The 26,125-nt window shown below is 42.8% G+C and overlaps 1 protein-coding gene across 4 annotated transcripts in view; it reads left to right on the top strand.

The window, feature by feature from the left end:
• Positions 1 to 26,125, top strand: part of HYLS1 (HYLS1 centriolar and ciliogenesis associated) — a 418,183-nt gene that overhangs the window by 175,959 nt on the left and 216,099 nt on the right. For all 4 annotated transcript variants that reach the window (XM_044060530.1, XM_044060529.1, XM_044060528.1 and 1 more), the window contains 2 exons: positions 17,622 to 17,682; positions 17,769 to 17,832. In XM_044060530.1, the coding sequence (XP_043916465.1) occupies positions 17,622 to 17,682; positions 17,769 to 17,832 (125 nt within the window). The remainder of the gene's footprint in view (positions 1 to 17,621; positions 17,683 to 17,768; positions 17,833 to 26,125) is intronic.

Genomic DNA, 26,125 nt, shown 5'->3' with positions numbered 1-26,125 from the left:
TTCTCTGACAGACCCACGCAACAGCCCTGAAGGGTTGCCCGGCTGTCCGTCTCTGGAGGCAGTCGGGGGGCGTTTTTCGAGGCACCTGACTTCTTGGGAGTCAATCACATCAGACCGTTGGGTGCTTCGTGTGATATCCAGAGGTTATACCATTCCCCTGAGCAAAATACCCAGATCCCGCAGCCTCCCAGATGTACCACCCGACCAAAGGGAGGCAGCAGCTGTCGAAATCGAGCAGCTGCTAGAAAAAAGAGCCATCCAGCCCGTCCCCCGAGATCAGACCGGATCAGGGTTTTACTCCAGGTTCTTCTTGGTGCCAAAGAAAACGGGGGACTTAAGACCGATCTTAGACCTTTCCCTACTTCCTACTGAACCTGTCAGTAACTAAGCAAAAGTTCCGGATGGTCACCCTACAATCTATACTCCCCCTCTTGCGGGAGAACGATTGGATGTGCTCTATCGACCTCAAGGACGCGTACTACCACATTCGGATGGACAGATGGTCCAGGAGGTTCCTTTGCTTCTGGCTGGGAGCCAGCCACTACCAGTTCAGGGTCCTCCCCTTCGGTCTCACCTCTGCCCCCAGGGTGTTCACCAAGGTACTAGCAGTAGTAGCGGCCCACCTGAGACTCCAGGGATTACAGGTCTTCCCGTACCTGGACGAATGGCTTCTAACGGCATCATCAAGGCTTCTACTGTGCTTAGCCAGGGACTATTTCCTTCTTATAGCCCCAAGGCTGGGCATCACCATAAACTGGGAGAAATCTTTACTGCACCCCACACAACTTATAGATTTCATAGGAGGAAGGCTGGACACAAGATCCATGCGGGCCTTCCTCACCCCAGACAGGCTGTCCAGCCTGAAGTGTCATATCACAGCAGTCCTACAACCGTTTCCAACGGCTGCTTCGGTCCTGAGGGCCCTGGGTTCAATGGCAGCAGCTATTTCACTTCTTCTTCATGCTCGCTTACACATGCGGGTTCTTCAATGGACCCTACAGGTCCAGTGGTCCCCGCTATACTCCTCTCTCAACAGCCCAATAGCGGTCAGCAAGGCATGCAAGGACTCCCTGTTTTGGTGGCTCCAGTCTCCGGAGCCTCTAGCAGGGAGACCCTTTTGTGCAGCATTCCCCCGAGCCACGGTGACTACGGACGCTTCTCGCCTCGGGTGGGGGGGGGGCATTCTACGGGCAAGATTGTCCAAGGAACGTGGAACACCTCAGAGACCGTTGCATATAAATGTCCTGGAAATGAGGGCGGTGCTCCTAGCGTTGCAAGCACTTCACAGCCTTCTTCCTACGGGGACTATTGCGATCCAGACAGACAACATGTCGGTAGTCTGGTACATCAACAAGCAGGGAGGAACCAGGTCCTATCCCCTTTGTCGAGAGGCCATGAGAGTCTGGGAATGGGCAATTTCCACCAAACCCTTTCTTGTAGCAACGCACATTCCGGGAAAATCCAACATCTTTGCAGACAAGCTCAGTTGCACCATTCTTTCCCCGCATGAGTGGTCTTTCAATCCCCTGGTAGCAAAGAAGATTTTTGCCATCTGGGGGCAACCCTGTTGCGATCTTTTTGCTTCTCACTCAAACGCCAAATGCGACAGTTTCTTCGCTCTACTTCCCCCACCTGGGGAATCCCCGAGAGACGCTCTGGTGCATGCTTGGCCTCCCGGTCTCCTTTATGCCTATCCTCCACTACCTCTGATGCAGATGCTCTTGCAGAAAGCCAACAGTTTGGGGAGCAGAATGATTCTCATTGCCCCGTTCTGGCCTCGTCAGCCCTGGTTCCCTTATGTATGGTCTCACAAAGTGAATCCGCCCTGGATTCTGGATCCGATCCCGGATCTCATCTCCCATCCTCTAGGACTTCCGGTCCCGAATCTACACACCCTGAAATTGGCAGCCTGGCTGCTCCAGTTCCATCCTTGATTAGGACTCCCGGTATCTCGTCACCTGTCAAGGCCATTTTAGTGGCGGCTTATAAACCTTCCACTAGGAAGGTTTATCGGAGCAAATGGAAAAGCTTTTCTATTTGGGTGGTCCAGAATAGTATGGATCCTTTTTCAGCACCTATGTCTGCGGTGCTGGACTTCTTAACAGACCTCTTTCATCAAGGGGTTAGTTCTTCCACGGTAAAGGTACAAATGGCAGTGATTTCCCATTATCATATGGGTCATGAGTCAGCTCCCCTCATGACTGCGAAACTTTGTAAGACCTTTCTTAAAGGAGTTTTTCTTTTGAGGCCTCCGGTCAAAGAAGCTGTACCACCTTGGGACCTATCCTTAGTTTTACAGGCCCTTACTGCTCCTCCCTTTGAGCCTGCAGCTTCTGCAGATCTAAAGTACCTTTCCTGGAAGACTGCTTTCTTGGTAGCCATCACATCAGCCAGAAGAGTGTCGGAACCTCAGGCTCTATGCATCAAACCGCCTTACCTCTCCTCCTTTCCCGATAGGGTGTGCCTCAGGACCAATCCATCCTTTCTTCCAAAAGTTTCTTCGGAATCTAATATTAATCAATCAACTTACCTGTGTTTTTCCCCAATTATAAAAACAAAGGAGAATATAAGCTGCATTCTTTAGATGTTCATAGACAATTGCGCTTTTACATTCACAGAACGGCTGGTCATAGACAATCAGATCAGCTGTTCGTCTCCTTTGCTAAATTTGCTATGGGCAAAGCGGTTTCCAAAGTCACACTATCCGGATGGATTGCTAATTGTATTCGGCAGGCTTATGACACTTCAGGTAGGCCTGCTCCTCAAAGGGTTACGGCTCACTCTACTAGGGCAGTTTCCACGTCAGCCGCGTTTAAGTCCTGAGTGCCATTGGATGATATCTGCGCGGCAGCCACTTGGGCCTCGTCTCATACCTTCATTACTCATTATAAGGTGGATGTTGTTTCCAGGGGAAGAGCATCCTTTGGCTCAGCGGTGCTCCAGAACATCCTTCCATGACGGCTGCCCAAGATTTAGGTAGCTGGGGACTCTGTCCCACAGGTTGCAGACAAATGAAGTCTGCCTACTTCAGATTTAGAAGTTATGTACTCACCATAACGTTCCATCTGAGTAGGTGACTTCATTTGGATGCAACCATCCCCCCCTCCATCCCCCTGACCTTTATACAACAAGAGTTTTTGCATCTATTTAAATACTTTTTATTCTAGTATTATATAGGCAAACTCAATCTGAGGTCAGTTAGGGCTTGGCAGGGGATTATGGGTAGAGGGAGGAGCTAGGAGCTCAGAGCCTAAAGCTTTTGAAATGCCGGCTTGGATCCGAGGTCGGATCCGATACCCACAGGTTGCATCCAAATGGTCACCTACTCAGATGGAACGTTATGGTGAGTACATAACTTCTAATTTTGTATCTGACACATACATTAAGTGAACTTCAGTACTTCTCAGTAGTTGTGGATATGATTTGTCCTGCAAAATCATGTTTCATAAACAGTGTCTCACACTGGGCATTTGAAAAGGTGGCAACCCTAGGTACCACTGAAGGATTTTCACATTCATTGTCTTTACTGCCTTGGGCCCGTCATATGAAGATGTCTGCATGCCAACTTTGTGCTTCCTTTTATCAAAAGGACTCTCTTGCCCAGGATGCAAAGCTTGAGTACATTTTAGAACTTTAAAAATTATATTTTTAGGCCAATGTGCAGCTTCACCTGAAGTGGAGGTAGTGAGAACAGATTCCAAATGCTTTAAAACAACAGCTGATAATTAGCTATGAAAGCTTATGTTGGCTAAGAGATGGGGCCGTTGTGACCTTATCAGTCTTACCAGGGTCTGGAAGCATTGGTTCCTTAGAGGGGCAGACTTATTAGCTGTTCAACCTGATGTCTCCTTTTTGATATACCTCCTCTGCTAGTGCCGCTTTTGAGGTTGACAGCAAGATACCGATATCCCAGTCCCTCCAAGCCTGTTAGCGACTTCATTGCTAAATCACAACCAGATATTGGTTCCCAGGTACCAACAATTTATTGTAGGGTTGTGGGAAAATTCATGATGCTCACCCTTTAGTTATTTTTCTTTCTTTTACTTACAAAGGCACTTGGAGTTATTCTGGACATGAACGACATATAGATGCATCTCTGTTTTCAAGGAACATTTAAGATTCCTTTAGTTTCCGTTGAAGTCAATACATTTTCATTTCACTTCTTTCCCCCTTGGGCTTTTGACCTGTCCTAGGGTATTTACAAAATCTTTAGCCACAGTTTTTGCCCATTTTGTAATTTAAAGCAATCCTATTCATCCATACCTAGACGAATACTTGATTCAGACAAATTCTTAGGAGGAGATAAAGGAGGCATTGAATTCCACAGTGATTCACAAAGATGGTGACTTCCCACATCCTAAACCCCTCAGAAAGCAAATGTTTCCTGGGTGCCGTGTTGGCCCAGAGAACTACAGGATGTTCTTCGTGTTTCACTGTTGCAGTCATCACCTGTGGGTTATCCCTGCTGTGTTAGCCCTTGACCGGCTCCAATACCAGAGTCTGTTTTGCTGCGTTGTCTGCAGTCACCTGTAGTCTGACGTCAGGGCGTCAGTGATGTACACAGCAAGGCAGCCGACATCATTACATCAGTCTTTCTTGCTGTGGAGCCCATAGCAGAAGCAGTTCACACGAGTGCTGGTCGGTCATTACAAGAGTTTGAATTTCAGCTGAAAACATCTAAAGCTAAGTACCCTGTTGAAGATCCTTTTTTCTTGCACTAACCGATGTCTGAAAAAGTTAACCATCATCTCGCCCATGGAAAGCAGATCCCACACAGAGACTTCCATTCTTAGTGCGTCACTTGTTTAGGCCCAGACCACTACATCCCCCATTGCCGGTTCTGTGCCCTCTTTAATGCAAGAACCATTACTCCTAGAGCTCTTATTGTAGATAGTTATTTTCATGTTCCGTCTTTGCGTTCCAATATGGCGTCCTTCAGCCAACAGTCTGTGGACATTCCAAAAAAACACGAGATAAATATAGAGACAAATGTCACAAGGCTAAGCCTTCCGATGACACTACCGCTAAGCAAGGTCGTCATTTCTCCAGAATTCAGTGAGGCGCTTTTGCAGCCCCTGATGCCCAATTCGATATCTATGCAGGCCTCTACCAAGACCCTTTCGGAGTCCGGTATGCCGCAGAAATTGTCTTTCTTCCAAGCCTTTGGCGCCCTTCTCCAGAAATTATAACAGAACAGGATTCTGAGGAATCTGACTGTTCAGATTTTGAAGAGGAACAGCAACCTCTGACTGCTTACAAGGATTCAGTTGCAGAGGGCTCCATCCCTTCTGCCTCCTCTCTGGAGGACCTTTCCTTCGGGGAAACCCTTCACACCCCCGGGGAACATTTCCAGTAGGAATCTCAGGACTTCCCCCAGTCTAAGAAAAGACTAGAGAGTTTCTGGACCTGCCCTAGCACAGACCCTCTGGCCACCTCCCCCCCCCCATTTTAGAAGTGGTGGATGATGTTTTCCATTAATCCAGCTTAGACCCTGACGCCCTCCCACCTGCACCCAGTAAACCTGACCGGTATTACAGAGTACCGGATTCTCACAAATACCTGTACAGAAATCCTGCTGCAGACCCAGAGGTCATTACACAGGGACCTAAAGGCTAAAGGAGCTAAGAGTAGTTCTGCCAAGAATCCTATTCCTTCTGACAAGGACTCCAGAGCTCTGCTCAGATAGCTAAGGTTGCAGAGGTGTATAATTATTTACCCTATCAGAGCACTCAATCGTCAGTTCCATATGTTAAAATATCAGCAACACACTTTGGAACTATTAAAACAAAAGATTTCTACCTTTCCTGACTGTGCCAATTCAAAAGAGTTAGCAGGTTTACTGCACTCTGCTTGTCAAGTGGCCAAACACTCATTACATTGTGGATATGACTCCCTAGAAGCCTCTAGCAGGGCAGCAGTGACAGGATCTCTCATCAGGAGACATGCTTGACTGAAGGAACAACTTCTCCCTGATCATGTCCAGTCTAAACGTATTGATGCACCCCTGGATAAGGAGTACTTGTTTGGAGGAAAAGCAGAGGAGGTGCTTAAAAAGATGGAAAACAAAGCAAAATCTATGCAAACATTAAAAGATTTCTTTCAGGTTCAACCTCCCAGGTTCAGCAGGAACTTTCCCTTTCTAAGCACTGGTCCTTCTCTGCACCTAGCAGACAAGGGCAAAGTAAGCCCCGCAGGAACAGACCATCCAGGCCCCTATCCCAAGGCCAGCAGAAAAGCAAGCAGTGGACCACTTCTGCCCCAAAGGCAGGGAGTTCTAAGCCACCCTTCTATGGCAGAAATTTACAATGACTCACCCCCCCCCCCGCCCTCCCTTCACTCGCCAAAAACTAGGAGGAAGGCTCTCCCTCTTCAAAGAAAATTGGCTTTCTGTAACAAAGGACCAATGGGTCTTAAAGATCATTTTTCAGGGATATAAATTCTCTTTCAGCGAACTCCCAATTCCAAGAGGGTACCCAGACTTGCCTCCAAATCAGTGGACAGAGCCAGTGAAACCGGTCCAAACTTTCATATCCCAGGGGGCAGTAGAACCTGCCCCCCCCCCAGATCAAGCAGGCAAAGGCTTTTATTCCAGACTATTCCTTGTTCCCAGAAAAGAGGGCACTTGGCACCCCATTCTGGATCTGTCCATTCCGAACACCTCCCTGATGGTCCCAGATTCAAAATGCTCACTTTGCAGCAGCTGCTGCCTATGCCAACAAAAAATGCCTGGCTAGTGACCCTAGACCTAAAAGATGCCTACCTCCACATCCTCATAAGGGAATCCTGCAGGAAATTCCTGCACTTCAGAGCAGGATCACATCACTTTCAGTTCTCTGCGCTGCCCTTTGACTTATCTACTGCACCCAGAGTATTCACCACATGCTTAGCCCCAGCCATGGCATTTTGTGGACAAAGAAATATTCAGATTTACCTTATCTGGATGACTGCCTCATTCAGGCAGACTGCAAAGAAAAGCTGCTCCATGACCTTCTCTTTGTCAAATCCCTCCTAACTTCCCTAGGGTCCACCATCAATGAGAAGAAATCAAAGCAAACCCCCACCAGGAAGATAATTTTCTTGGGAGCTCTGCTAGACACAGCATCCCAGATGGCCTTCCTATCCCCAGAAAAGCAGAGCTTGCTGCCTCTCCTCTTTACCCAGCTGGCTTCCAGAAGTCACCTCACTGCAAGGAAGTTCCTGCAAGCCCTGGGATACATGGCATCTTACATCCTTCTAATTCCTCTGGCCAGGCTTCACATGAGAAAACTTCAGTGGTACCTAAAGAACCTTTGGTGCCAGCAGTGTCAGTCTCTAGAGACCTCTCTCCCTCTGATCCCATGTATAAAGGCTGATTTTCTCTGGTGGGCAGAGGCCTGTGCCAAGAACAGGAGTCTTCCCCTTCATCCTCCGCCCTACCAGCCAGATCATCACCACCGACGCCTCAGACATTGCTTGGGGCACTCACCTAGCAGGCAGGTGCACCCAAGGTCTTTGGGATGCCCAGCACCTTCACTTACACACCAATCAGATAGAAATGATGGCAGTACAAAAGGCTCTGACATCCTTCAAACCCCATCTCAGGCCAGGAGTTCTCCTTATAAAAACAGACAACACCACAGTAATGTGGTATATTAATAAATGGGGGGGGGGGGGCCCAATCTTACCCTCTGTGCAGACTAGCCATGAACCTCTGGCTGACAGCCGCCTCCATGGGTCTACACCTAATTGCCGAATACCTACCAGGGGTGAACAACACCCTGGCAGACCACCTAAGCAGAAACTTACTAGACCCCTATGAATGGCAGCTCCACAGGGAAATCTTTCTGCAAATCACTCAGGAGTGGGGGACTCCAGAGGTGGATCTCTTTGCTTCGCACCTCAAACACCAGCTGCAAAAGTTCTGAACCAGGGAGTATCACCTCCTAGCGTGGAAGGTGGATGCCTTGGCCTTCTCCTGGAACTCCCTGTTTGTGTACGCATTTGCTCCTCTGCCTCTAATTTCCAGTGTACTGATCAAAATAAAGGAGGAGAGAACAGAGGCCATCCTCATTGCTCCAGATTGACCCAAGCAGCATTGGTACCCCTTACTGCACAGCCTGACCTTACAGCCCCCCAAGCTGCTTCCCCTGATCTCAGACCTCTTGACCCAGGTGAGAGGGGAGATACTGCAGCCAGACTTACAGACTCTCAATTTTTCAGCATGGCTTATACCTTAAAAACTGACAGAGACCCTGTTAAGCAAACAGGTCTTGGACATTATCACAGAGGCCAGAAGGCCCAGCACCAGAAAATCTTATGCAGGAAAATGGAAAAGATTCTGCTCCTGGAGTCAGTCCAGAGGGGTCAGTACCTCGTATCCTTCCATTCCTCTTATCTTGGATTACCTAGCCGAGTTGCTTAAAAGTGGCCTCTCCTTCTCTTCTATTAAAATCCATGCCTCTGCCATTTCAGCCTGTTACGATTCAGACCTACCCCTCTTCTCTCATCCTTTGATTAAACAATTCCTCAGAGGAGCATCTAATATCAGATCTCCCAGAAGGCCTCCCATGCCAGCCTGGTACCTGAATTATGTTTTAGAAAAACTAACCTTACCTCCTTTCGAACCTGCTGCTACAGCAGAATTGAAATACCTCTCCTGTAAGACTGCCTTCCTACTAGCTATCACCTCAGCCAGAAGGGTTTCAGAACTTCAGGCACTCATGGCTGTTGAACCCTTCACCATTTTCCACGCAGACAGGGTCTCCCTGAGGACTAACCCCTCCTTTATGCCCAAGGTGGTATCTGATGTGACCCTTAACCAGGCCATAGGCCAACCCACTTTCTTTTCCAACCCTCAAAGCAAGGGGGAAAGAATTCTGCATTCGCTAGACGTGCACAGACAGCTCAGATACTATCTGGACTGTACTAAATCCTTCAGAAAATCAGACCAGCTGCTTGTCAGCTTTGTCCCAGGGGCAGAGGGAAAGCTCATTTCCAAGCAAACCATTTCTAAATGGATATCACACTGTATCCATTTCTGCTACAGACTACATGGAACTCCCCCCTCCCCAGTCTATTCGTATCCAGTCCACTAGGGCAACCTCCTCTTCCACAGCCTTCCTCAGAGGAATCCCCACCAGGGACATCTTGGAAGCTGCCACCTGACCTCTGTCCATACCTTTACAAAGCAATACCACCTACCTCTTTTTTTCTAAGTCTAGGGCAGGGTTTGCCTCTGCAGTTCTGCAGGGCTTGCTAACCCATGCCTAGGGATCTAACCTATCCTTCTACCCCTCTACTCAGCTTTGGGAATCCTCCCGCAGGTGATGACTGCAACAGTGAAACACGAAGAACGTAGTACAGTTGTGTACACTTACCATAAATGTAGATGTTCAAGTGTATTCACTGTTGCAGTCCTGGCTTCCCTCCCTCCATCCCCATTATATCCTCTTCCCCTAGGGGGACATTAGCTTCCCATGATGGTCTTTAGTCACCAGGACCACTTTACCTTATTTCCTTGTGCTTCTGACAGGTTAGGGGAAGAAAAACTGATGTAATGACGTCGTCTGCCTTGCTTTGTAGCACAGACGACCTGATGTCAGACTACAAGTGACTGCAGCTGACACAGAAAAACATAGACTGTGGTATTTAGGCCGACAGAGGGCTACCACAGCAGGGATAACCCACAGGTGATGACTGCAACAGTGAATACACTCTAAGATCTACATTTATGGTAAGTGTACACAACTGTACTCTCTCCCTTCTGAATGAAAACAATAGCAGTGCTAATTGAATTCCTCTCCCAAGCTGCCATCCTTCTTTCAGTGGACTGCTAGTACTATCTTGAAGGTACTCTGCCATATGTCTTTCTTGATCCTTATGGTCTACAAGCTGCATGAGGAAACTGGGACCTATGCAGTCTGTAGTGTCAGCACCTGCATGCGCTTAAGATGGTAGTCCCCCTAAACACCCCATCCACTGCGAATTTCACTGGTGGATAACACAGATAAGGACCTGTTCCCTTCAGGAATACCCTTTGTCAGGCCAAAAGAGGACTGGAACTTAAGCCTGGCCAGATCCTTCAAATGTTGAGGACAGGCACACATGGGTTTAAGACACTTGGAATCACACAGACAAAGGAAAGCACATTATCATTAAAGAGTTGTTATCCATCATTTATGTTTTCAAGTCTTCAGATGAGTTTTCAGGCTACATGTGTCTAGACTAGTCATGGACAGTGCCATGGTGACATAGTATATCAGTAAACCTAGGACTCATGCTCTTACTCACTGTGCAGAGAAGCCATGTTAGCTTAGGGTTAGAGCATCCAGTTCTACATATACTAAATTCCTGTACCACAAAGTACCTTGGAAGATCACCTTAGCTGACCTGCATTCAGTCCTCACAAATGGAGACTAAGCCCAAAGGTATTTAATAGTCACATCGTGTTTTGGGGCATTCTGAAGATAGATGTTTTGTAGATAATTTGGGATGCCTAGGTTTTTGGGGCTCTTTTAGCATATAACCCTGTTATTACACTTTTTTGATTATTTTGTAAGAACCGTATTTTGTTGAAACCATTCTGCATAGTATTACAAAAAATGTGTCACAAAATAATACCTTCAGTGCTTTTTACAATGTTATGGAAAACAAAGAATGTTAATACATTTTACATGTTTTCTAATAAATGCATTTTATTGGCACTGGGGATCTGTTAAATTGTCCTGACTGAAAATCGGTCCAAAAAACAATGCTGTATCAGGTTCATCACTAGTTTCATAATGCAATCACACCAATGTCCCCACTTTTATGCTATACTCCCATAGTCATGTTTTCAGTCCAAAAATTAAAGAATGTCAAGGCAATTAAAGATAAACTGCTTCAGACTAAGTGCACATATATTCTCTTTAACTATATGCAAACTATGTAGAAATGTACTCTACTGCCCTACCCCACCACACATTTCATCAGCAATATAGTTATCACTATTTTCATAATATAACCAGACCAGTATCTCCCGGAATAAAGTTGTGTTTCAGTCAAGAAAATTAAAAAATGTAGAAGGCAGTTAACAAGAATAAAAAGCTTTAAACTAAATGCATATATGTTATTGGTATCTATGTATAAATTTATTGTACCCCCCCCCCCACACACACACACACACACACACACACACACACACACACATTTCGTCAGTGATAGTTCAGTCTTGTAGTTACATGTTTTGTTTTGACCCTTCTATATATTGTAGCCATGGTAGCTATATCTATCCCTGTACCTGTTCCCTCCCCTTGCCACTTCCTTTCCTCTTCTGAACTTAACTTCTCCAATAGGATTTAAACTTCATTTATAGATAGACTGTGCCTTATTTTCTAGTTTCTACTTGCTTTCTTCACTATCAGACATATGATCTATGTAATCTCTTGGAACCAACTGTCAATACCCATTTGATTCTTACTACCCTACCCAGAAAAAAATAGACTTTATAACAAGGCAGCAATCCCCCTCTGTTACCACCTTTATTAATGTATCTAGATAATTCCTGTGCTGATTTAATTCTACACAACTCCAAAAAGCATAGTCCGCCATTTAGCTTGTTCAACATCTCCAATAAACTACCTGCACCATTGGAAACATTCTATCAGTTTTCTGTAGGGTACATAATACTTGTGTAGGCATTTCCAGGCGAAAATATGGAACCTACTTGATTTGATCAACTTCCAGGGAGGATACAGATCTTGTCCCAGTATTCCTCATCAATGAACACTGCCAGTAATTCCCCCCAGTTCCTCCCCAGTTTTGAAGCAATTTTCTTTTCCCAATTTTGAATCACCTTGTGTGCCTGTGATACCAGATGCTTCACCAGCTTGTGAGCTTCTCTAGTTCTTGTCACCCATTTTACTAATGGAGGCCAATCTTGGTCTGGTGTCCACCTGTCAGTCATATGACTCCCCGCCCTTATCAAACTTGATACTTGAAATACAGATTCTCAGCTAAGCCATAATTTCTCTCTAGCCTGTTCCTATGTTAACGTCTTCCCATTTCTAGCCAGATGTGCCCAGAATTTTATCTTTGTCTTTTGACATCCCCATTGCCAGGCCACTGTGGCCCTTCTTTTATCTGCCAGTGGCCTTACTATTTGTAGGCTTTGATTTCTGCATTTTCTTCACTCTTTAGTCATAAACCATTGGCTTGTATCTTTACTCAGCATGTCTAATAAGGGTTGTCCCAGTCTTTGCCCCCCCATTCATCTAATAAATTGTTGCCTTGTACCCCTGAATATCTTTTCCAAATGATTTCTTTCCATACTTAAACGAAACCTCCATTTCACATTTAACATAAAATCCTGCTAGTAACCCTTAGATATTTATCAATATCCAGTACCTTCAGACTTCCTTGAACTGTAGACCATGTTAACTTGTCCCAGTCAAATGAAATCTCTCACATCCAATGTGTAATTTTAACTGTAATCTCCTTCCTGATGTCGTCCAAAAAGAGATTACATGAATCATATGTCTGATGATTATGAAAACAATAACTTGAACCAGGAAAAATGGAAGAGTCTACCCATACAAAAGCTAATTTACTGGATTTTTTTAGATGCTTTGTTTATTATCACTACCCACTCTGCATAATTTGTTGCTTTCCAAATTCATAAGGCAATGTTACTTATTTCCACTGATCATATCTGTTCTGTTTGCAAATGTCCACCTTTTCTTTTGTAAAAAAATTAGATTTACTTATACTGGGGGCATATTTGTTGCTGTCATCCCTTTTGAGCTGCCTCTGGTTTCTGTGGAATGCTGGGAATGGCTCGGATTTGGAGGTACTCAAGGCAAAGTGAGAAGGCGACCAGCGTTTCTGTCGAAGGTTAATAGAACAAAGACAGTGCTTACAAGAGCTAAAAAGGAGGGGGTGGTGAGGTAGACGAGATGTAGTGCTGGGATGCTAGCAAAAAGCCAGTAAAGATAATTAAGGACAGTAAAGGCTAAATAGCAATTCACTTATTTATTCGTTTATCTTTAAAGTGCAAGAAACTTCTCAGTGAGTAGACGGGAGAAAGGAAGGAAATAATGGGAAGCTGCCAGCTAGATGGTAAAAGACAGAAAAACATAAAACCTGTCACAACAGAAGAAAAATAAACTGCAGTGTAACAAGAACAAAGGTAAAGCTGGTAAACCCGACAGAGATTGAAGAAATTGCATATATTTCCACTAAAAAAATGCAAAACTCAACACCAAACCTCGGTGTTCCATGTTTGTTCTCATAGAGTGGTAAACAAGATTGGAAGGGCTGCTAGTTGCTAGTGTGGGTGGCACATTATCGGAAGAAGGGGAGCCGGAGCCTTGGAGTCAAAGTATAAAGTTTAAAATGCCAGCTTCAGATATGTTTGGATCTGATATGCCCCACTATTTATTATATTAAGTGCATAATGTGTTTCTAAGAGATCACTGTTGCAGTAGCCATACCCTCCCTCTGTCTCCCTGTTTGTTTTATGTATTGCCAGGGTGTATATGTATATACCCCTGTGTACATAGTTTCTGTTTTACTTTTACTTTCCTAGCATTTTTCCTTTTAGGGCTGTAGCCTCCCTTCTTGTGGCAAAAAAAAAGTTCTGACATTTCTGGGACTTTGCCTATTATATGGAGCTCTGCTAGAACTCCTGGCAGTTAGGGCACATAGAAGATATCCTTAAGCTTTGAAAATCTGTCCAGTTGGTCATATCCCTGGCAGGATATAATCCTAATAGCTTAGGCTACTGCAACAGGGATCTATTAAAACATCTACTGTTATGGTAAGTTTAGTTATAGTTGTACTTTCTACTGATTTCTGCAGGTGAGGAGACAGAGGACTGAATTCATTAAGGTACTACGATCTGTACACAGAGATGTACACTCTGTGTTGCTTTTCTCCAATTCAGCAACCAGCCATACACAGTGCTGCATGGTCATCCAATATGAAGATGTGCAGCACCACAAAGAGATAGCACCACTGCCTTGCTGAATACTAATGAGGCATTCGAGGGAGAGGCATGTGCTAATTACCCAAGTGCTCCCAACCTCACCCCCAGAAACTGCCTCCAGTAAGGCATCTACAGGGCTGAGCAATTCAAGAATTTGCTTGGTTGTGTAGATTGACACAGCCATCCTCACCACATGGCGTTAGTTGCCCTTGTTCAATCACCCAACACAAACATGGTGAGGGAACCATTAGACCCCAGGGATAACTCTTTGAAGTGCTCTGCTTGCACAGATATTATAATAGGGACATGTACTAGACACCAGGGATGATTCTTTAAAATGCCATACCAGCAGCAAAGGGAATACTGGGATCAGGGGAGGGCACCGGACACTAAAGATTATTCTCTTATGGCACCAGAGGTACCACGTCGATTGGGGGGAATAAAGGGTGCACTAGACCACCAGGGATGACTCTTTAAATTGCAGTAATGGCACTGACTTCTTTACAGGGAAATGAGGTGGGTGAATACACTACACCACCAACGCCTAATACATATGTGCTGTAATGGCACTAAAGTAATACAGGGGTGGGGGAAACGCATGAGGGTTTACAGGGTAGATACAAGTTCAGGGAATGTGGTGTGTGTGTTTGTGTGTGTGTTTGTGTGTGTGTTTGTGTGTGTGTTTGTGTGTGTGTTTGTGTGTGTGTTTGTGTGTGTGTTTGTGTGTGTGTGTTTGTGTGTGTGTGTTTGTGTGTGTGTGTGTGTGTGTGTGTGTGTTTGTGTGTGTGTTTGTGTGTGTGTTTGTGTGTGTGTTTGTGTGTGTGTTTGTGTGTGTGTTTGTGTGTGTGTTTACGTCTGTGTGCAAGAGAGTGACTAGGGGATTCCACTGTCTACATGAGATTCGGGTTTAGTACCATGACTTATAGACCAGCCATAATCTGCATGTTGAGGTAGTAACTGAAATTCAAGAAATATACATATTAGCCAACAGTGAGGTCTTGCCTCATTATGGCTACCATGTTTCTGTTTTGCAAATGAGCAAGTCACATGCTAGGAACTTAATTAATTCTTAGGAAACTTTTCTGAGTATAAGTCACCAGTTTTTCAGCATCACCAAGGCAGGGAAGACTGTTTGGCTCTCACTGTTTGTTGCTGACAAGGCTGGAATAATATCCCACAAAGATCTGGGAAAGGAGGACATGAGGCAGCATTGCTATAGACATATGATAGGTATCAAACTGGACCAGTTTATATACCATCTCAATGAAATCAGATTATAAGCAAGTGCTTAGTATTAGTGCCTCTAGGGAAGAAGACAGAAATGTGTATAGGACAGTTCTTCTCTAATTATCAACCCCAATCCCAGCAGAGTGGCATGGCTCAGATTTCGAGCACATGAAATGCCGTAGTAACAACAGCAAAAAAATATTATCAGGAAACTGTATTCAGTGCATTAGCTGGAAAAATCTTTTCAGAGTAAGAAGGTTGCAAGGTATCAGTAATGGTATTGACATTTGCATCAGCCCCCTTTTCCCCATTTTGTACATTGGGTTGGAGTGTCACATCCAACAGTGACAATTGTCTAGAGACAATGTTCATACTGTCAGGTGGCTAGCTCTGTTATGGATGTATTCAGTAAAAAGTCTTCTTTACAATGAGAGAAGTCTGTGAATTTGCAGTCATTACATATTAATGCAGAATAATACAGCACAGTATTTTTCTCTGTTTGCACAATTTTTTTATATGTTGGAACTTGTTCAACCTAGATATGTTGTGTCAGCAGCACTTGTGTTTAAGATATTTGAGCTTTTACATGACGGGAAGAGATTTTTTCTGAGTATATTTATTATGACTGTATTTCAGATCTCTCAATTTCATGCCGCGTTTGGGTTAAGAAAAGGCAGCTTGGCACTTCAGGTTGCTTTAACACAGACAGACCTCAAGCAGAGTCTTAAATGAGTTCACTGTAGCATATTTTTGCCAACTTATCTTTGCCAGTGTAACTTATTAGTAATATATTAGTTAATATAATAAAAGGATGTTTTGAATATGGGTCATCATTTCTGAAATCATCTTGCATATCATTATTGATTTGACTGGAGTACAGTTGATGCCCACAGTCATATATTCTGTTGTAGCAGTTCATAAGCAGTGAGATTATGATAGTAAAAGGTCACTAAATAGCACATTGTGTTCATAATCCTTTTTGATGCTTTGCTTGCATTAAAACTGGAGAGTTAAATGGGAGTTTGTGCACTTGAGAGAGAGAAAGCAGAAAGTCACTATTATCTGCTTATTTTCATTTGAATTTTTATGGAATTTCTGAATTCTGGTGTCAGTATTTCCTCCAAATAATGTAATGTGGTTCCTCTAATTATTTTGGCATCATATAGTCTATGAGAAAGCTAATGGTGTAAAGATTATATTGCCATTGACCTAGGTTTGTGCTACAGTTCTATAGCTTATCTTGGATTATGCCCTTTGTGAGACCAACAGCGATAAGGCTGTATAGTCCACATGTTTTAGGAATTTGTAGATTTTCTTTTTATCTGAGAGAGGAAGAGGACCACAATTCTAAAATATTGCCTTGCAGGTTAATACAATACAAACTGACTGTTACTACAGGTTTGCAGTGTTTTGTTCTGTCACCAGTATATCTTCTATGTATGACTTCTGCGGTCTACAGATCAGTAACTGGGTCTACAGATCAGTAACCGTCTCGGAACAGAACTGCTAATTTAGAAGAGTAAAGAGGTTCTGAGGGCTGCCAAATGTGATTTATCTGTTCTAGGTTGTATTTCAAGATGGTAATAATTTGCAAAAATGTGTACTAGCATCCACTTAACAAGCTGTACAAGTGTTAACACGGAGACCCTGTTCAGGTGACATAATGGAAGTGTGCTATTTATTCATTAGTCTTATGAATGCGACTCCTGGTGACAAGATGCTTTCAGTCACATACTTGAATTCCTAACGTTTAGTTACAGTTTTTGGAGTATATTCTCTTGCGCTGACATTTGCTTGTGTTTTGTTGTTTTTTTTTGTGCTTGTCTGTAGCCTACTATTGTGCATCTTGTATCTTTATACATTGTTCGTGTTCCAAGGTTGGTGCACCTCAAAGAAAATGCAAGGTACTTGTGTGTCAGTGATCGATGGGAATAATAAATACAGAAAAGTGTAATAAATAAAGGGGGTGTAGGTGCAGGAAGAATTTCCCGCCATGAAAAAAAAGAAGAAAGAAAAATGCTTTTTTATCTTGCAGTTGGTTGAATGAGTACTTGAGCTGTAATTTTCAAATGCTTATGGCTGAGGAAGTGTGATGCAAGCTTGTTTATATCAAATATACGTAGTGGATCCACCTACCTTGACAGAGTAGAACGTTATTTAATGAGCAGTCAACCTGGACCATGCTGAGTTGAGGCTGAGGGGCAGCTGGATGGAATCCCCCCTCATATTATTAGTTTTAAAAGTATGGCATGTAATTGGTCTGTTTGTAAGTGCTTTGGAGTGAATACAGTGTCCATGTGTCCTTGCCTTGCTGGAGATTGCTGTTTTGGGCCTGACTGAATGTATGAACCATTATGCAAAATTCTTACTGTCTTAGGAAGGGTATGCATACAGAAAAATGAGTGAAGTTTATACGTGATAATAATCTGTGCATTTCTTGTAAATATTTCAGTTTGGTCGCAAGCAAGCAAAGAGCGAAGATGATGATAATGTTTCCTATCGTCCCAAATCATGTAAGTCACATGTCTTTTAGCAATATTACATTTAGACTATGCAAATACGGTTTCATTTAATACAAGCCACTATTCTTATTTTACAGTTATAAGACCACTTATGGAACATCCTCATACGAGAAATTTGAAGAAGACTGATCCTGTAGCAAAGTAAGTTCTTAGAGGTTCATAAATTCCTACTAGACTAATGGCAAAGGAGATTATCAAGAAGCGCATTTACACCACCATGTATTAGTGGGAGAATAATGTGTTCCCATTAATAAGATTTTCCTCTCATATCCCAGTAGAAAATATGCAGTCACCCATCCAGTTATACAGACTGGTTTTAAAGGTTGCTAGGGAAGTTTTGTGCTCAATATGTAAGGGTGACGTCTATTCCAGAAACTGATGGCAAGTTGGGTTAGGCATCTTTTCCATCTTGGTGGTGTTTGTGCTGTAGTATAGGTTTAGGTCTCTAGAGGCAGTGTTTTACTACTGGTTCTGTTTAGATGAAGGAGTTCAAAGAGTTCTAAATTATTCATAGCACAGAAGGCTAAGCAGAGATCATCCCTCAGAAGTCTGTACTACACTAAGTAGAGGGACATGGCTTTTAGTCAGCTTAGCTAACGGGACTGAGATTTGAAAACCTTTTGATGAAGAAATGTTGAGATCTCTCAATTTGGTTTAGGTGCTTAGCAAGGTACATGTCAAAGGGTGCTTTATATTCAATAATGGGCCTAATTAGGGATTAATAAAATGGGACTGCACCTTGATGTTGGGGAGATACCATATGGGTTAAAGTGAGCGAGGTAGAAGGGCTTTCTAACCACCACAGAGATTTGATGGTCAAAGGAGAGTCCACTATCGACATATATCCCCAAGTCCCTGATGATTGTGTCATATGTAAATGAAAGGTTTTCTATATGGTAAGCAATAATGATGGTAAATTTGCCAAATGAAACTATGCTGCATCTTGGCATTGAGTGTAAGCCCGTGAATAATACACCAAGCATTTGACTATCAGAATGGAATTTAATAACCATCCCCAGTTTACAGTTATCAGCAGACTTGGTTAGCCATAGTCCCTTGATATAAGCTTTCGTGTCTTAGAAGTATATATCAAAATGAAAGCAGCCCGAGACAGAATCCTGTGAGGTATTGTTGTGTATTTGCTCTAGAAAGAAAAATTGAGGGACTTCTGTTTTTAATCCTTTTTATTGCGGACAACTTTAAATGGCCTAAGGCTATTTTTCTTCTGCAGTTTCTTGATGTAGTTCCACTGAGTGAGTTTTGTTTTAGGCTTGCAGTTATGCTTATTTTTGAACACCAGAGGACAATGATGGAAGTGTGACTGTACAACAATTATTTACTATTCTTTACTTCATATATAGCACAAGAAGTACTAAAACATGTCTTACCATGGAGAGGACAAACTCCAGATGTGCTTAGTACAGATGCCTCATTGTATCTATCCACAAAGGAATAAAATTCAGAGTACTAGGCAGCAGCTTCAGTTACAGAGTTTACTGGGCAACGGTACTGTATCTGGTTATCAGTTGTTATCAGTAATTTGCATGTAAGTGGGTTTGGAGTAATCCTCGAAATGTAGAGAAGTTGCAGGTGACCACAAAGCGGGTTTTCAGAGCGAAGATCAGGACAAAATAGTCAGATTTGTATTTGGCTAAAGCACTCCTAGCTTGCTTGCTTCAAGAAACCTTTAAAATTAAGAAGCAATCCAGGCTCTGTTAACATAGAAGGATAATGTCCTGACTAAGATCCACATGGCCTGAAGCTTGTTAATGGCTTGAAGTCCTTCAGGAGTTAGTATAAGGAGGGTTTTATATTAGGTTGTCCTATATCGTTGTCCCTAAGAGGAGGGGCAGCAACAATTGGGGTAGTCTAGGGGCATGAGTTCACCTCATCTTGCCAAGACCAGGGTAGCTTTTCTTCAATACTTGCATGGAAGTATGCACATAGTAGGTAATGCTTTGCCTGACCATGGCTTGAGCTTGTGCTGGTGATAGCAGTGATGGTAGCTCAATGATCATTGGGTATGGGGTCTAGAAGTAAAACAACAAAACCATTGAGAAGCATACTGTTATTGTATACTTGTAAGATAAAGCTTGATTTTTTATAGACTTGATGGATATGTTTATAATGAGCATGTTCTCATGTAATTTTAAGAATCCTTTTCTTGTCTTGAGTTTGTCCTCTTCATTGTAAGACATGTGTTTTAATACCTCTGTGCTATTTCTGGAGTACTAAATAGTAAATAATTGTTGCAGTGTTGCAGGTCCATCATTCTCCTGTGGTGTTCAAAAAAATCTATCTTCCCTTAGGCCATGTAAAAGTTAAACTTTGAGGCAGAATTGGTCTGTTTGTCTCTTCTATGCTGATTGTTTTACCGGCTGGTGACTAATGGATTTACAGGGGTTTTCCCAATGGGTGTGGGAGTGCATCAGTGTTCAGCTGTGTGCCCACTACTGTTCATACTAGTGATGGACTATATTAGTAAATGTGTAGGAGGGGACAGATCAACAAAACTGTTGTATGCAGACCATGTGGAATTAGAAGTATAATCGAAACATGCATTACAGCACATGATCACTTTCTATGATTTTTGAATAATACTAGTCAAGCTTATAGGTTCGTATGTACTACTAGATTATTAATCCATGAGAATCTTTAGAAGCCATACAATTCCCATCATGTTTATAGCCCTTTTATTTTAGTTATGAGTAATCCTAGAGAAGAGCAGAACACTTAATGCCACAAGGAACAGGGGTGCTAAACGACGGTGAATTTGCAGTTACCCAGCCATTCATTCGGATTATGTATGAATAGTGTATCAGAAGTACTTTGCTTTATATGGACAGACAGATTATTCCAAAGAAGTGGAATTCCTGTGTTATATGTCTTTACCTCCAACATGTTCTATTCCTGTGTTACATATCTGTCCCTCCAACATGTTCTATTTATTTTGAAAAAAAAATTTAGATCTCTTGAGTGGATGTTTATGCCCCTACTGCACTTGTGAATGCACATTAGGCCTGACAGCATAGGTCTCTTGAAGCCTTCATGTAAAAGAGAAGAGGTGCAAGGCTTTGAGACGGTCTGCATAGTTTTTATGCTATAGACCCTTGAATTCCTTGGTAAGAAGTTGTTGTGGGCATTCAACTTGAGTCAGATATTTGGACAGGTACATACCAAAGGTGACATTATACTTTATAATAGGACTGATGAGTGCAGAATACAGTGAAATGACCTCATCCTTGGACCTGGACATCATATTCTTTTGTAATAATCGGTGTAGTGAAAAAAGGACTTTCTTACAGTAGTGGATATGTAATGATTGAAGGACAGTTTGTTGTCTACATAGGTTCCCAGGCCCCTAATTTTCAGAGCTGTCATGTTAATGTGATAGTTACAAGGGACATGTTGCTTGCCAAAGGATGCTGTTGTACATTTTTTGGCATTTAGTTTGAGACTGTGGTTTTGACACCAGCTGTTGGTTTGTGAAAGGCCCTTGTAGGATCTTGATGTCCTCTGGAGAGTTTATGATGGCACTAAGTTTGCATTCTTTTGAAAACTTGCTCAGTCGTAAACCTTTGCAGTAGCTTTGACCTCGAGATGTAAATGTCAATGAGGAGTGGCCCAAGGACTGAACCCTGTGGCACACCATTAGTCCTGGGTCTTTTTGAGGAGGTAGAGCAGCCCACCCTGCTTACCTGGGTTCTGTTTGTAAGCCATTTTAGTATCTAATGACTTGCATAGGAATAAACATTTAGCTGGAATGGTGTATCTTCAATACCTGAGTGTGGGATAGTGTTGAACACCTTTGCAAGGTCCAGATGTGCAGTGCGTATGCATTTGCTCACACCCTTTGCTTCAGTAACCTTCTCAAAGAAAACTGAACTGGCTTAAGTTAAGAGTTTGTAGGTTACCTATGTCCTTATTTATCAATGCCATAATGATCCTTTCCATAGCCTTACAGATGAGGCTGATCAGACTTGTGCATCTAAAATTTCTCGAGTCTATTGATGCTCCATCTTTCAGCAGGGGATAATAGTTGTAGTCCTCCATTCATCTTGCACAAAGCCTGTTTGGATGCTGAAATTAAGTAGCCTCTGTAGGGGAACTGATGAGGTCTGTTTCAAAATGGGCCAGTAAGCAGTCCAGTATGTTATCGAGCCCCATAGAAGCAGTGTTCTTGGCCTTGCATAGTACCTTGAGGACGTTCATCTGAGGTGTGTTTAAATGTAGGTATAAGATCTGGTAATAAAAGAGGGGGTGAAGTTAGAACTAAATGTATCCTCTAGTAGACTGACTATGCTCTCTAGGTCTGTCATATTATTTGCTATTAATTCTGCACAGTGATGGGCATTTTTCTAAGGTTTCTAACAAAGTTAAAAAGGGCATTGTGATTGCCCTTGCCTGGGTGGCAGTTTTTGTCTCCTGTCTGTCTTTGTTTGATTTGATCAAGGTCCAGAGGTCCCTGAGGGTCTATAGTTGTGTTTAGAGAAAAATAGATTGCATTTAATGAAAACTGTGTTTCGGTGAGTTAATTTTGTGTTGTCACTTACTGAAAACTCCTGTGAAGACTTGGCTATTCTGCGTGAAACAGTTTAGGATCTTTGATGAGCACCAGGTAGTTGCTTTGTGATAGCACAGATTTGCAGTTAGACCAGATATGAAAATAAGCTGCACAAGGAAAGCTGGGGGTGAATTACAAAAGACTAAAAAGTTATAAAAAGAAAGAACTGCAGGCAAAATTGATGATGGAAAAGACAGACCCAGGCCAAGGTGGAATGCAGGTTGGCTACCAAAAAGTCTAAGAGAGCAGTAACAGTGACAGAGAACAAGGCATCAGAGAACCTGTATAAGCTTTTGGGAAGAGAATTAGGAAATGAAACAGAGATCTTTACGGTTACAAGGTAAAAACAACGTCAGTAGATGCCATTTTTAAAGGCTTTCGGCAACAGTCTGCTCACCAGTCCATATGGCATCAAGTACAGATGGATGGAGTACTTCATGATGCTTGAGTGAATAAAACGCTATAAAGAAGCTGTATTGGCACATGCACAGCCTTTGAAGAAAGAGGAAGAAAAACCCATGCTTAGAAGTATGACGTGCCCTAAGGAACATGGGTCAGGGAAAGTGGCAGGTGCAGATGAAGTCAGTGCAGTTATGTTCAAGTTGTTGGGTGCATTAGGGAAACAATAGCTCCTGAAGGTATGCATAGTGGTGGTGATAGTGGGAAGCATGACATAAATATTCTAGTGTCTATGTTCAGAAGGAAAGGGGATGGTCACTACTTCAAGTAGTTTAGAGGTATCAGTCTCCTGTCATGCTGAGTGAAAGTGCTGGAAAGGGTGATAGGTAAGACAATGCACAGATCAGTAGAAAGTACAATGGGAGATGAGCAGTTCACATTCCAGTTAGTGTATTTGCAATGAGACACAGTGGAGTAGAAGCTGGAGATGAGGAAAGAGTTTAGCTGGTCATTCCTGCACATGGGAAAAACAAATGACAGTACTCCAGGAAAGTCAATTTGGCCAGTCCTTCAATGGTTTAAGTACTGGAAACATTGATAGAATTAGTGCAAGGTATGTGCAAGGACCCAATGACACAAGTACAAGCAGTGTTCTTACTCAGAGGGGTTCCCACTGAGAGTGGGTATGAATCAGGATTTAGCTTTGTGTCCATTCCTTATTCATACTGGTGCTGGACTTTATCAGCATAGAGGTCAACTATATCAGCATAGTGGTCAGTCGGGATGGAATGAACAATGTTACTGCATTAAGATGATGTGGCCCTGCAAGTAGACAGTGCAAAGGAACTTCAGTAAATGGCAGAGGACTTGACTGGAATGGAAGGCAAAATTGAGGACATGTGGAATGAAACAGTACAAACAATAGTGATTAAGGCAGCAAAAGGGGGAAGTTGGAAGAAGCTGAAAACTGTGATAGAAAATACTTTTATAGGTTATATAGGTTCATACTAGGTTAACTGCCCTTGTAGGCCATTTTTAAGCCTAGCCAGTTACCCCATGTGAGACTCAAACCCTACACCTTGTGTCTGTAAGGTGAACACCTTAACCATTATGTCACCCTCCCACCACTGGAACTTAACAGATTCAGGTATTTAGAAGGTGCTGCTGAGAAAAATGGAAATTTGAATAAGGAGGTCAAAGCTCAGATCAGGGGAGCTGCACCCAGTTGATACAAAGTATCAGGCAGTGTCCAACAGAGGAATACCAAAGAATCTGGAACGTAAGGTGCATGAAATGGTGGCACATAAAATGTTTTTGCATGGGCAGCTATAGAGAATTGAGGTGATGTAGATGGAGTGACTGTGTGACTGATGAAAAATAGGACATCGGGGCTGAAGCCAAATTGCAGTGAAGGTCAAGGAGAGGAGATTGCAATGGTTCAGTCACGTGCAGGAAAGCAGAAGACAATTTAGTAAAATAGACTTGTCATAGACAGGAAGAAGGCAAAGGGAGGTGAGGGAGTACTGTCGAGAGATGGGCGGAATGTTTGAAAAGACCTGTGACAGTTGGGGGTGATGGTCAAAGAAGGTAGGAAAGTGACAGTGAGGCGAGAGTGGTGGCAACACCTGACACTACAACCCAGCCCCTTGTAAGGTGGGGAGAGAGGAGATGAAAGTGATGATGGCCTTCCTTACTTGAGATGCAAAGATTAAATTCTAAACTAGTGTGCTCTGTGCAGCTAATATTATTTCTTTAACATTGTTGAAGAATGTATTTTAAAAGAGTGAAAGTTTTCTATAGTTTACTTTCCCAGCACCCCCCTCCCATTCTCCCCCAGAGCTGTGCATAGACGTGTAAGGAGGCAACAAGGATTGTAGCTGGAGTAGGAAATGACAATGTGCTGAAGTAATAGTGATCCTTGATATCTGCTGAAGGATCATTTAACAGACAAATGCAGAAAAATGATTCACTGAAAAACAATTTCAGTGAATACACTTTCAAGGTTTTTTTTTTTTTTTTTTTTCCAGGGGGCAAGCTTCTGTGCACACCCTTGTGTGGGGGATAATTTGTACGTGCATACCAACTCCGAGAGAAAGCAATACTTCCCATTCACTAAAGTGGCTTTCAGAGATTCTTTGTTTCTGCTGCCTTCTGTCGAAGCATAATCCTTTGACCAGCATTCTTGTTCATGATAATAGCAGTAGAGTCAGGAGTAAAATTGCAGACTTATTAAAGAAAACTAGGCATATCTACTAACACCATACATACGGGTAGCAGATAAGCTACACTAATAAAATCCCATTAGAAGTCTATAAGTTGGGCTTCACTACCCTTCTTGATATCTCTCTCTGTTCTGCTAATTGATTACTGCAGTTTTCAGAGTTTGCTTCTTTCTTACTAATGGGAGTAGGTGCTTTTCTTGTTACCTTGCAGGTACTGCATTCATGTTGCTGAACAGGAAAGTTCTGTTGTCTGTCACTATTACAAACATTAGTCCAGAGGGGTAATATTAGGCCTTTGGATTTGTTTTCTGTGTTCAGTTTCAGCTTAGTAGCAGCAGCAGGTCATTTTCTGTTATCTATTTGAAACATCCATGTGACATAGGTTCATAGGATCACAGGTTCACATGTATATACTAAGCTAACAACCACCAGGGCCTTTAAAAGTCAAGTCACCCAACCTAGTTGTATCCCCTGATAACATTTGCATCTTAATTGGGAGGTGAGTATGTTTGTTAGAAGGGGTATATTAGGATGTTGCTATAAAATTATGTAGTGGGGGTATGTTCGCTAGGAAATTCTTACTGACTCCTCTCTGTATAAGAGACATGGGGGCCATTCCAGGGATGAATTTGTGATTTCTTATCCAGTGATCAAGGTTATGTTTGAATAAAGTTAGAGATGAACTCTCCTTCACATGGATGGGGAGCCTATTCCGGAGCTTGCGGATCCTTTGAGCCACTTATCTGTTTCACCAACATGTTCTATTTATGTTGCAAGCAAAGTTCAAATCCCTGGATCTAGCGTTTCTGGTTCTGCTCTTTTTGCGGATGTGCAAAAGCTGGATTACAAATACTTACAACCTTAATTTTAACCAACAAACTGAAACGGAGCAACCGGCTCCCAATGCGGATACTCAAGAGGTGAGTGAAAAAGAACTTACAAGTAACTTGAAACTTTTAGATGTTAAACTGTTGAAAATTAAAAAACTGCAGCTGGAAGTCAACTACTTCCAAGAATGCTGTAGAATGCGGATAGTGCTTAAGGGGCTAAGGCATCATGTTTATCCAACTGGACTGGCGACAAATTCATTGTTCCACCTAGAGTTAATTAACCTGTTTAATGAACAAGGTCTTGCACTTATGGAGTGCATGATTAAACGCTACAGACTGCAAATAACTGAACTATTTAAAGAATGAACAGCTCTATTGTCAATCACAAAGACTTTACCAGATATAGATTTGACTATGAC

The sequence above is a fragment of the Protopterus annectens genome, chromosome 2.part0 (genome assembly GCF_019279795.1).
Source record: "Protopterus annectens isolate FY-2018-M chromosome 2.part0, PAN1.0, whole genome shotgun sequence".
NCBI classification, from domain to species: Eukaryota; Metazoa; Chordata; order Ceratodontiformes; family Protopteridae; genus Protopterus; species Protopterus annectens.
The sequence above is the reverse complement of the archived record's forward strand: the minus strand, read 5'-3'. Positions and strand labels throughout refer to the sequence as shown.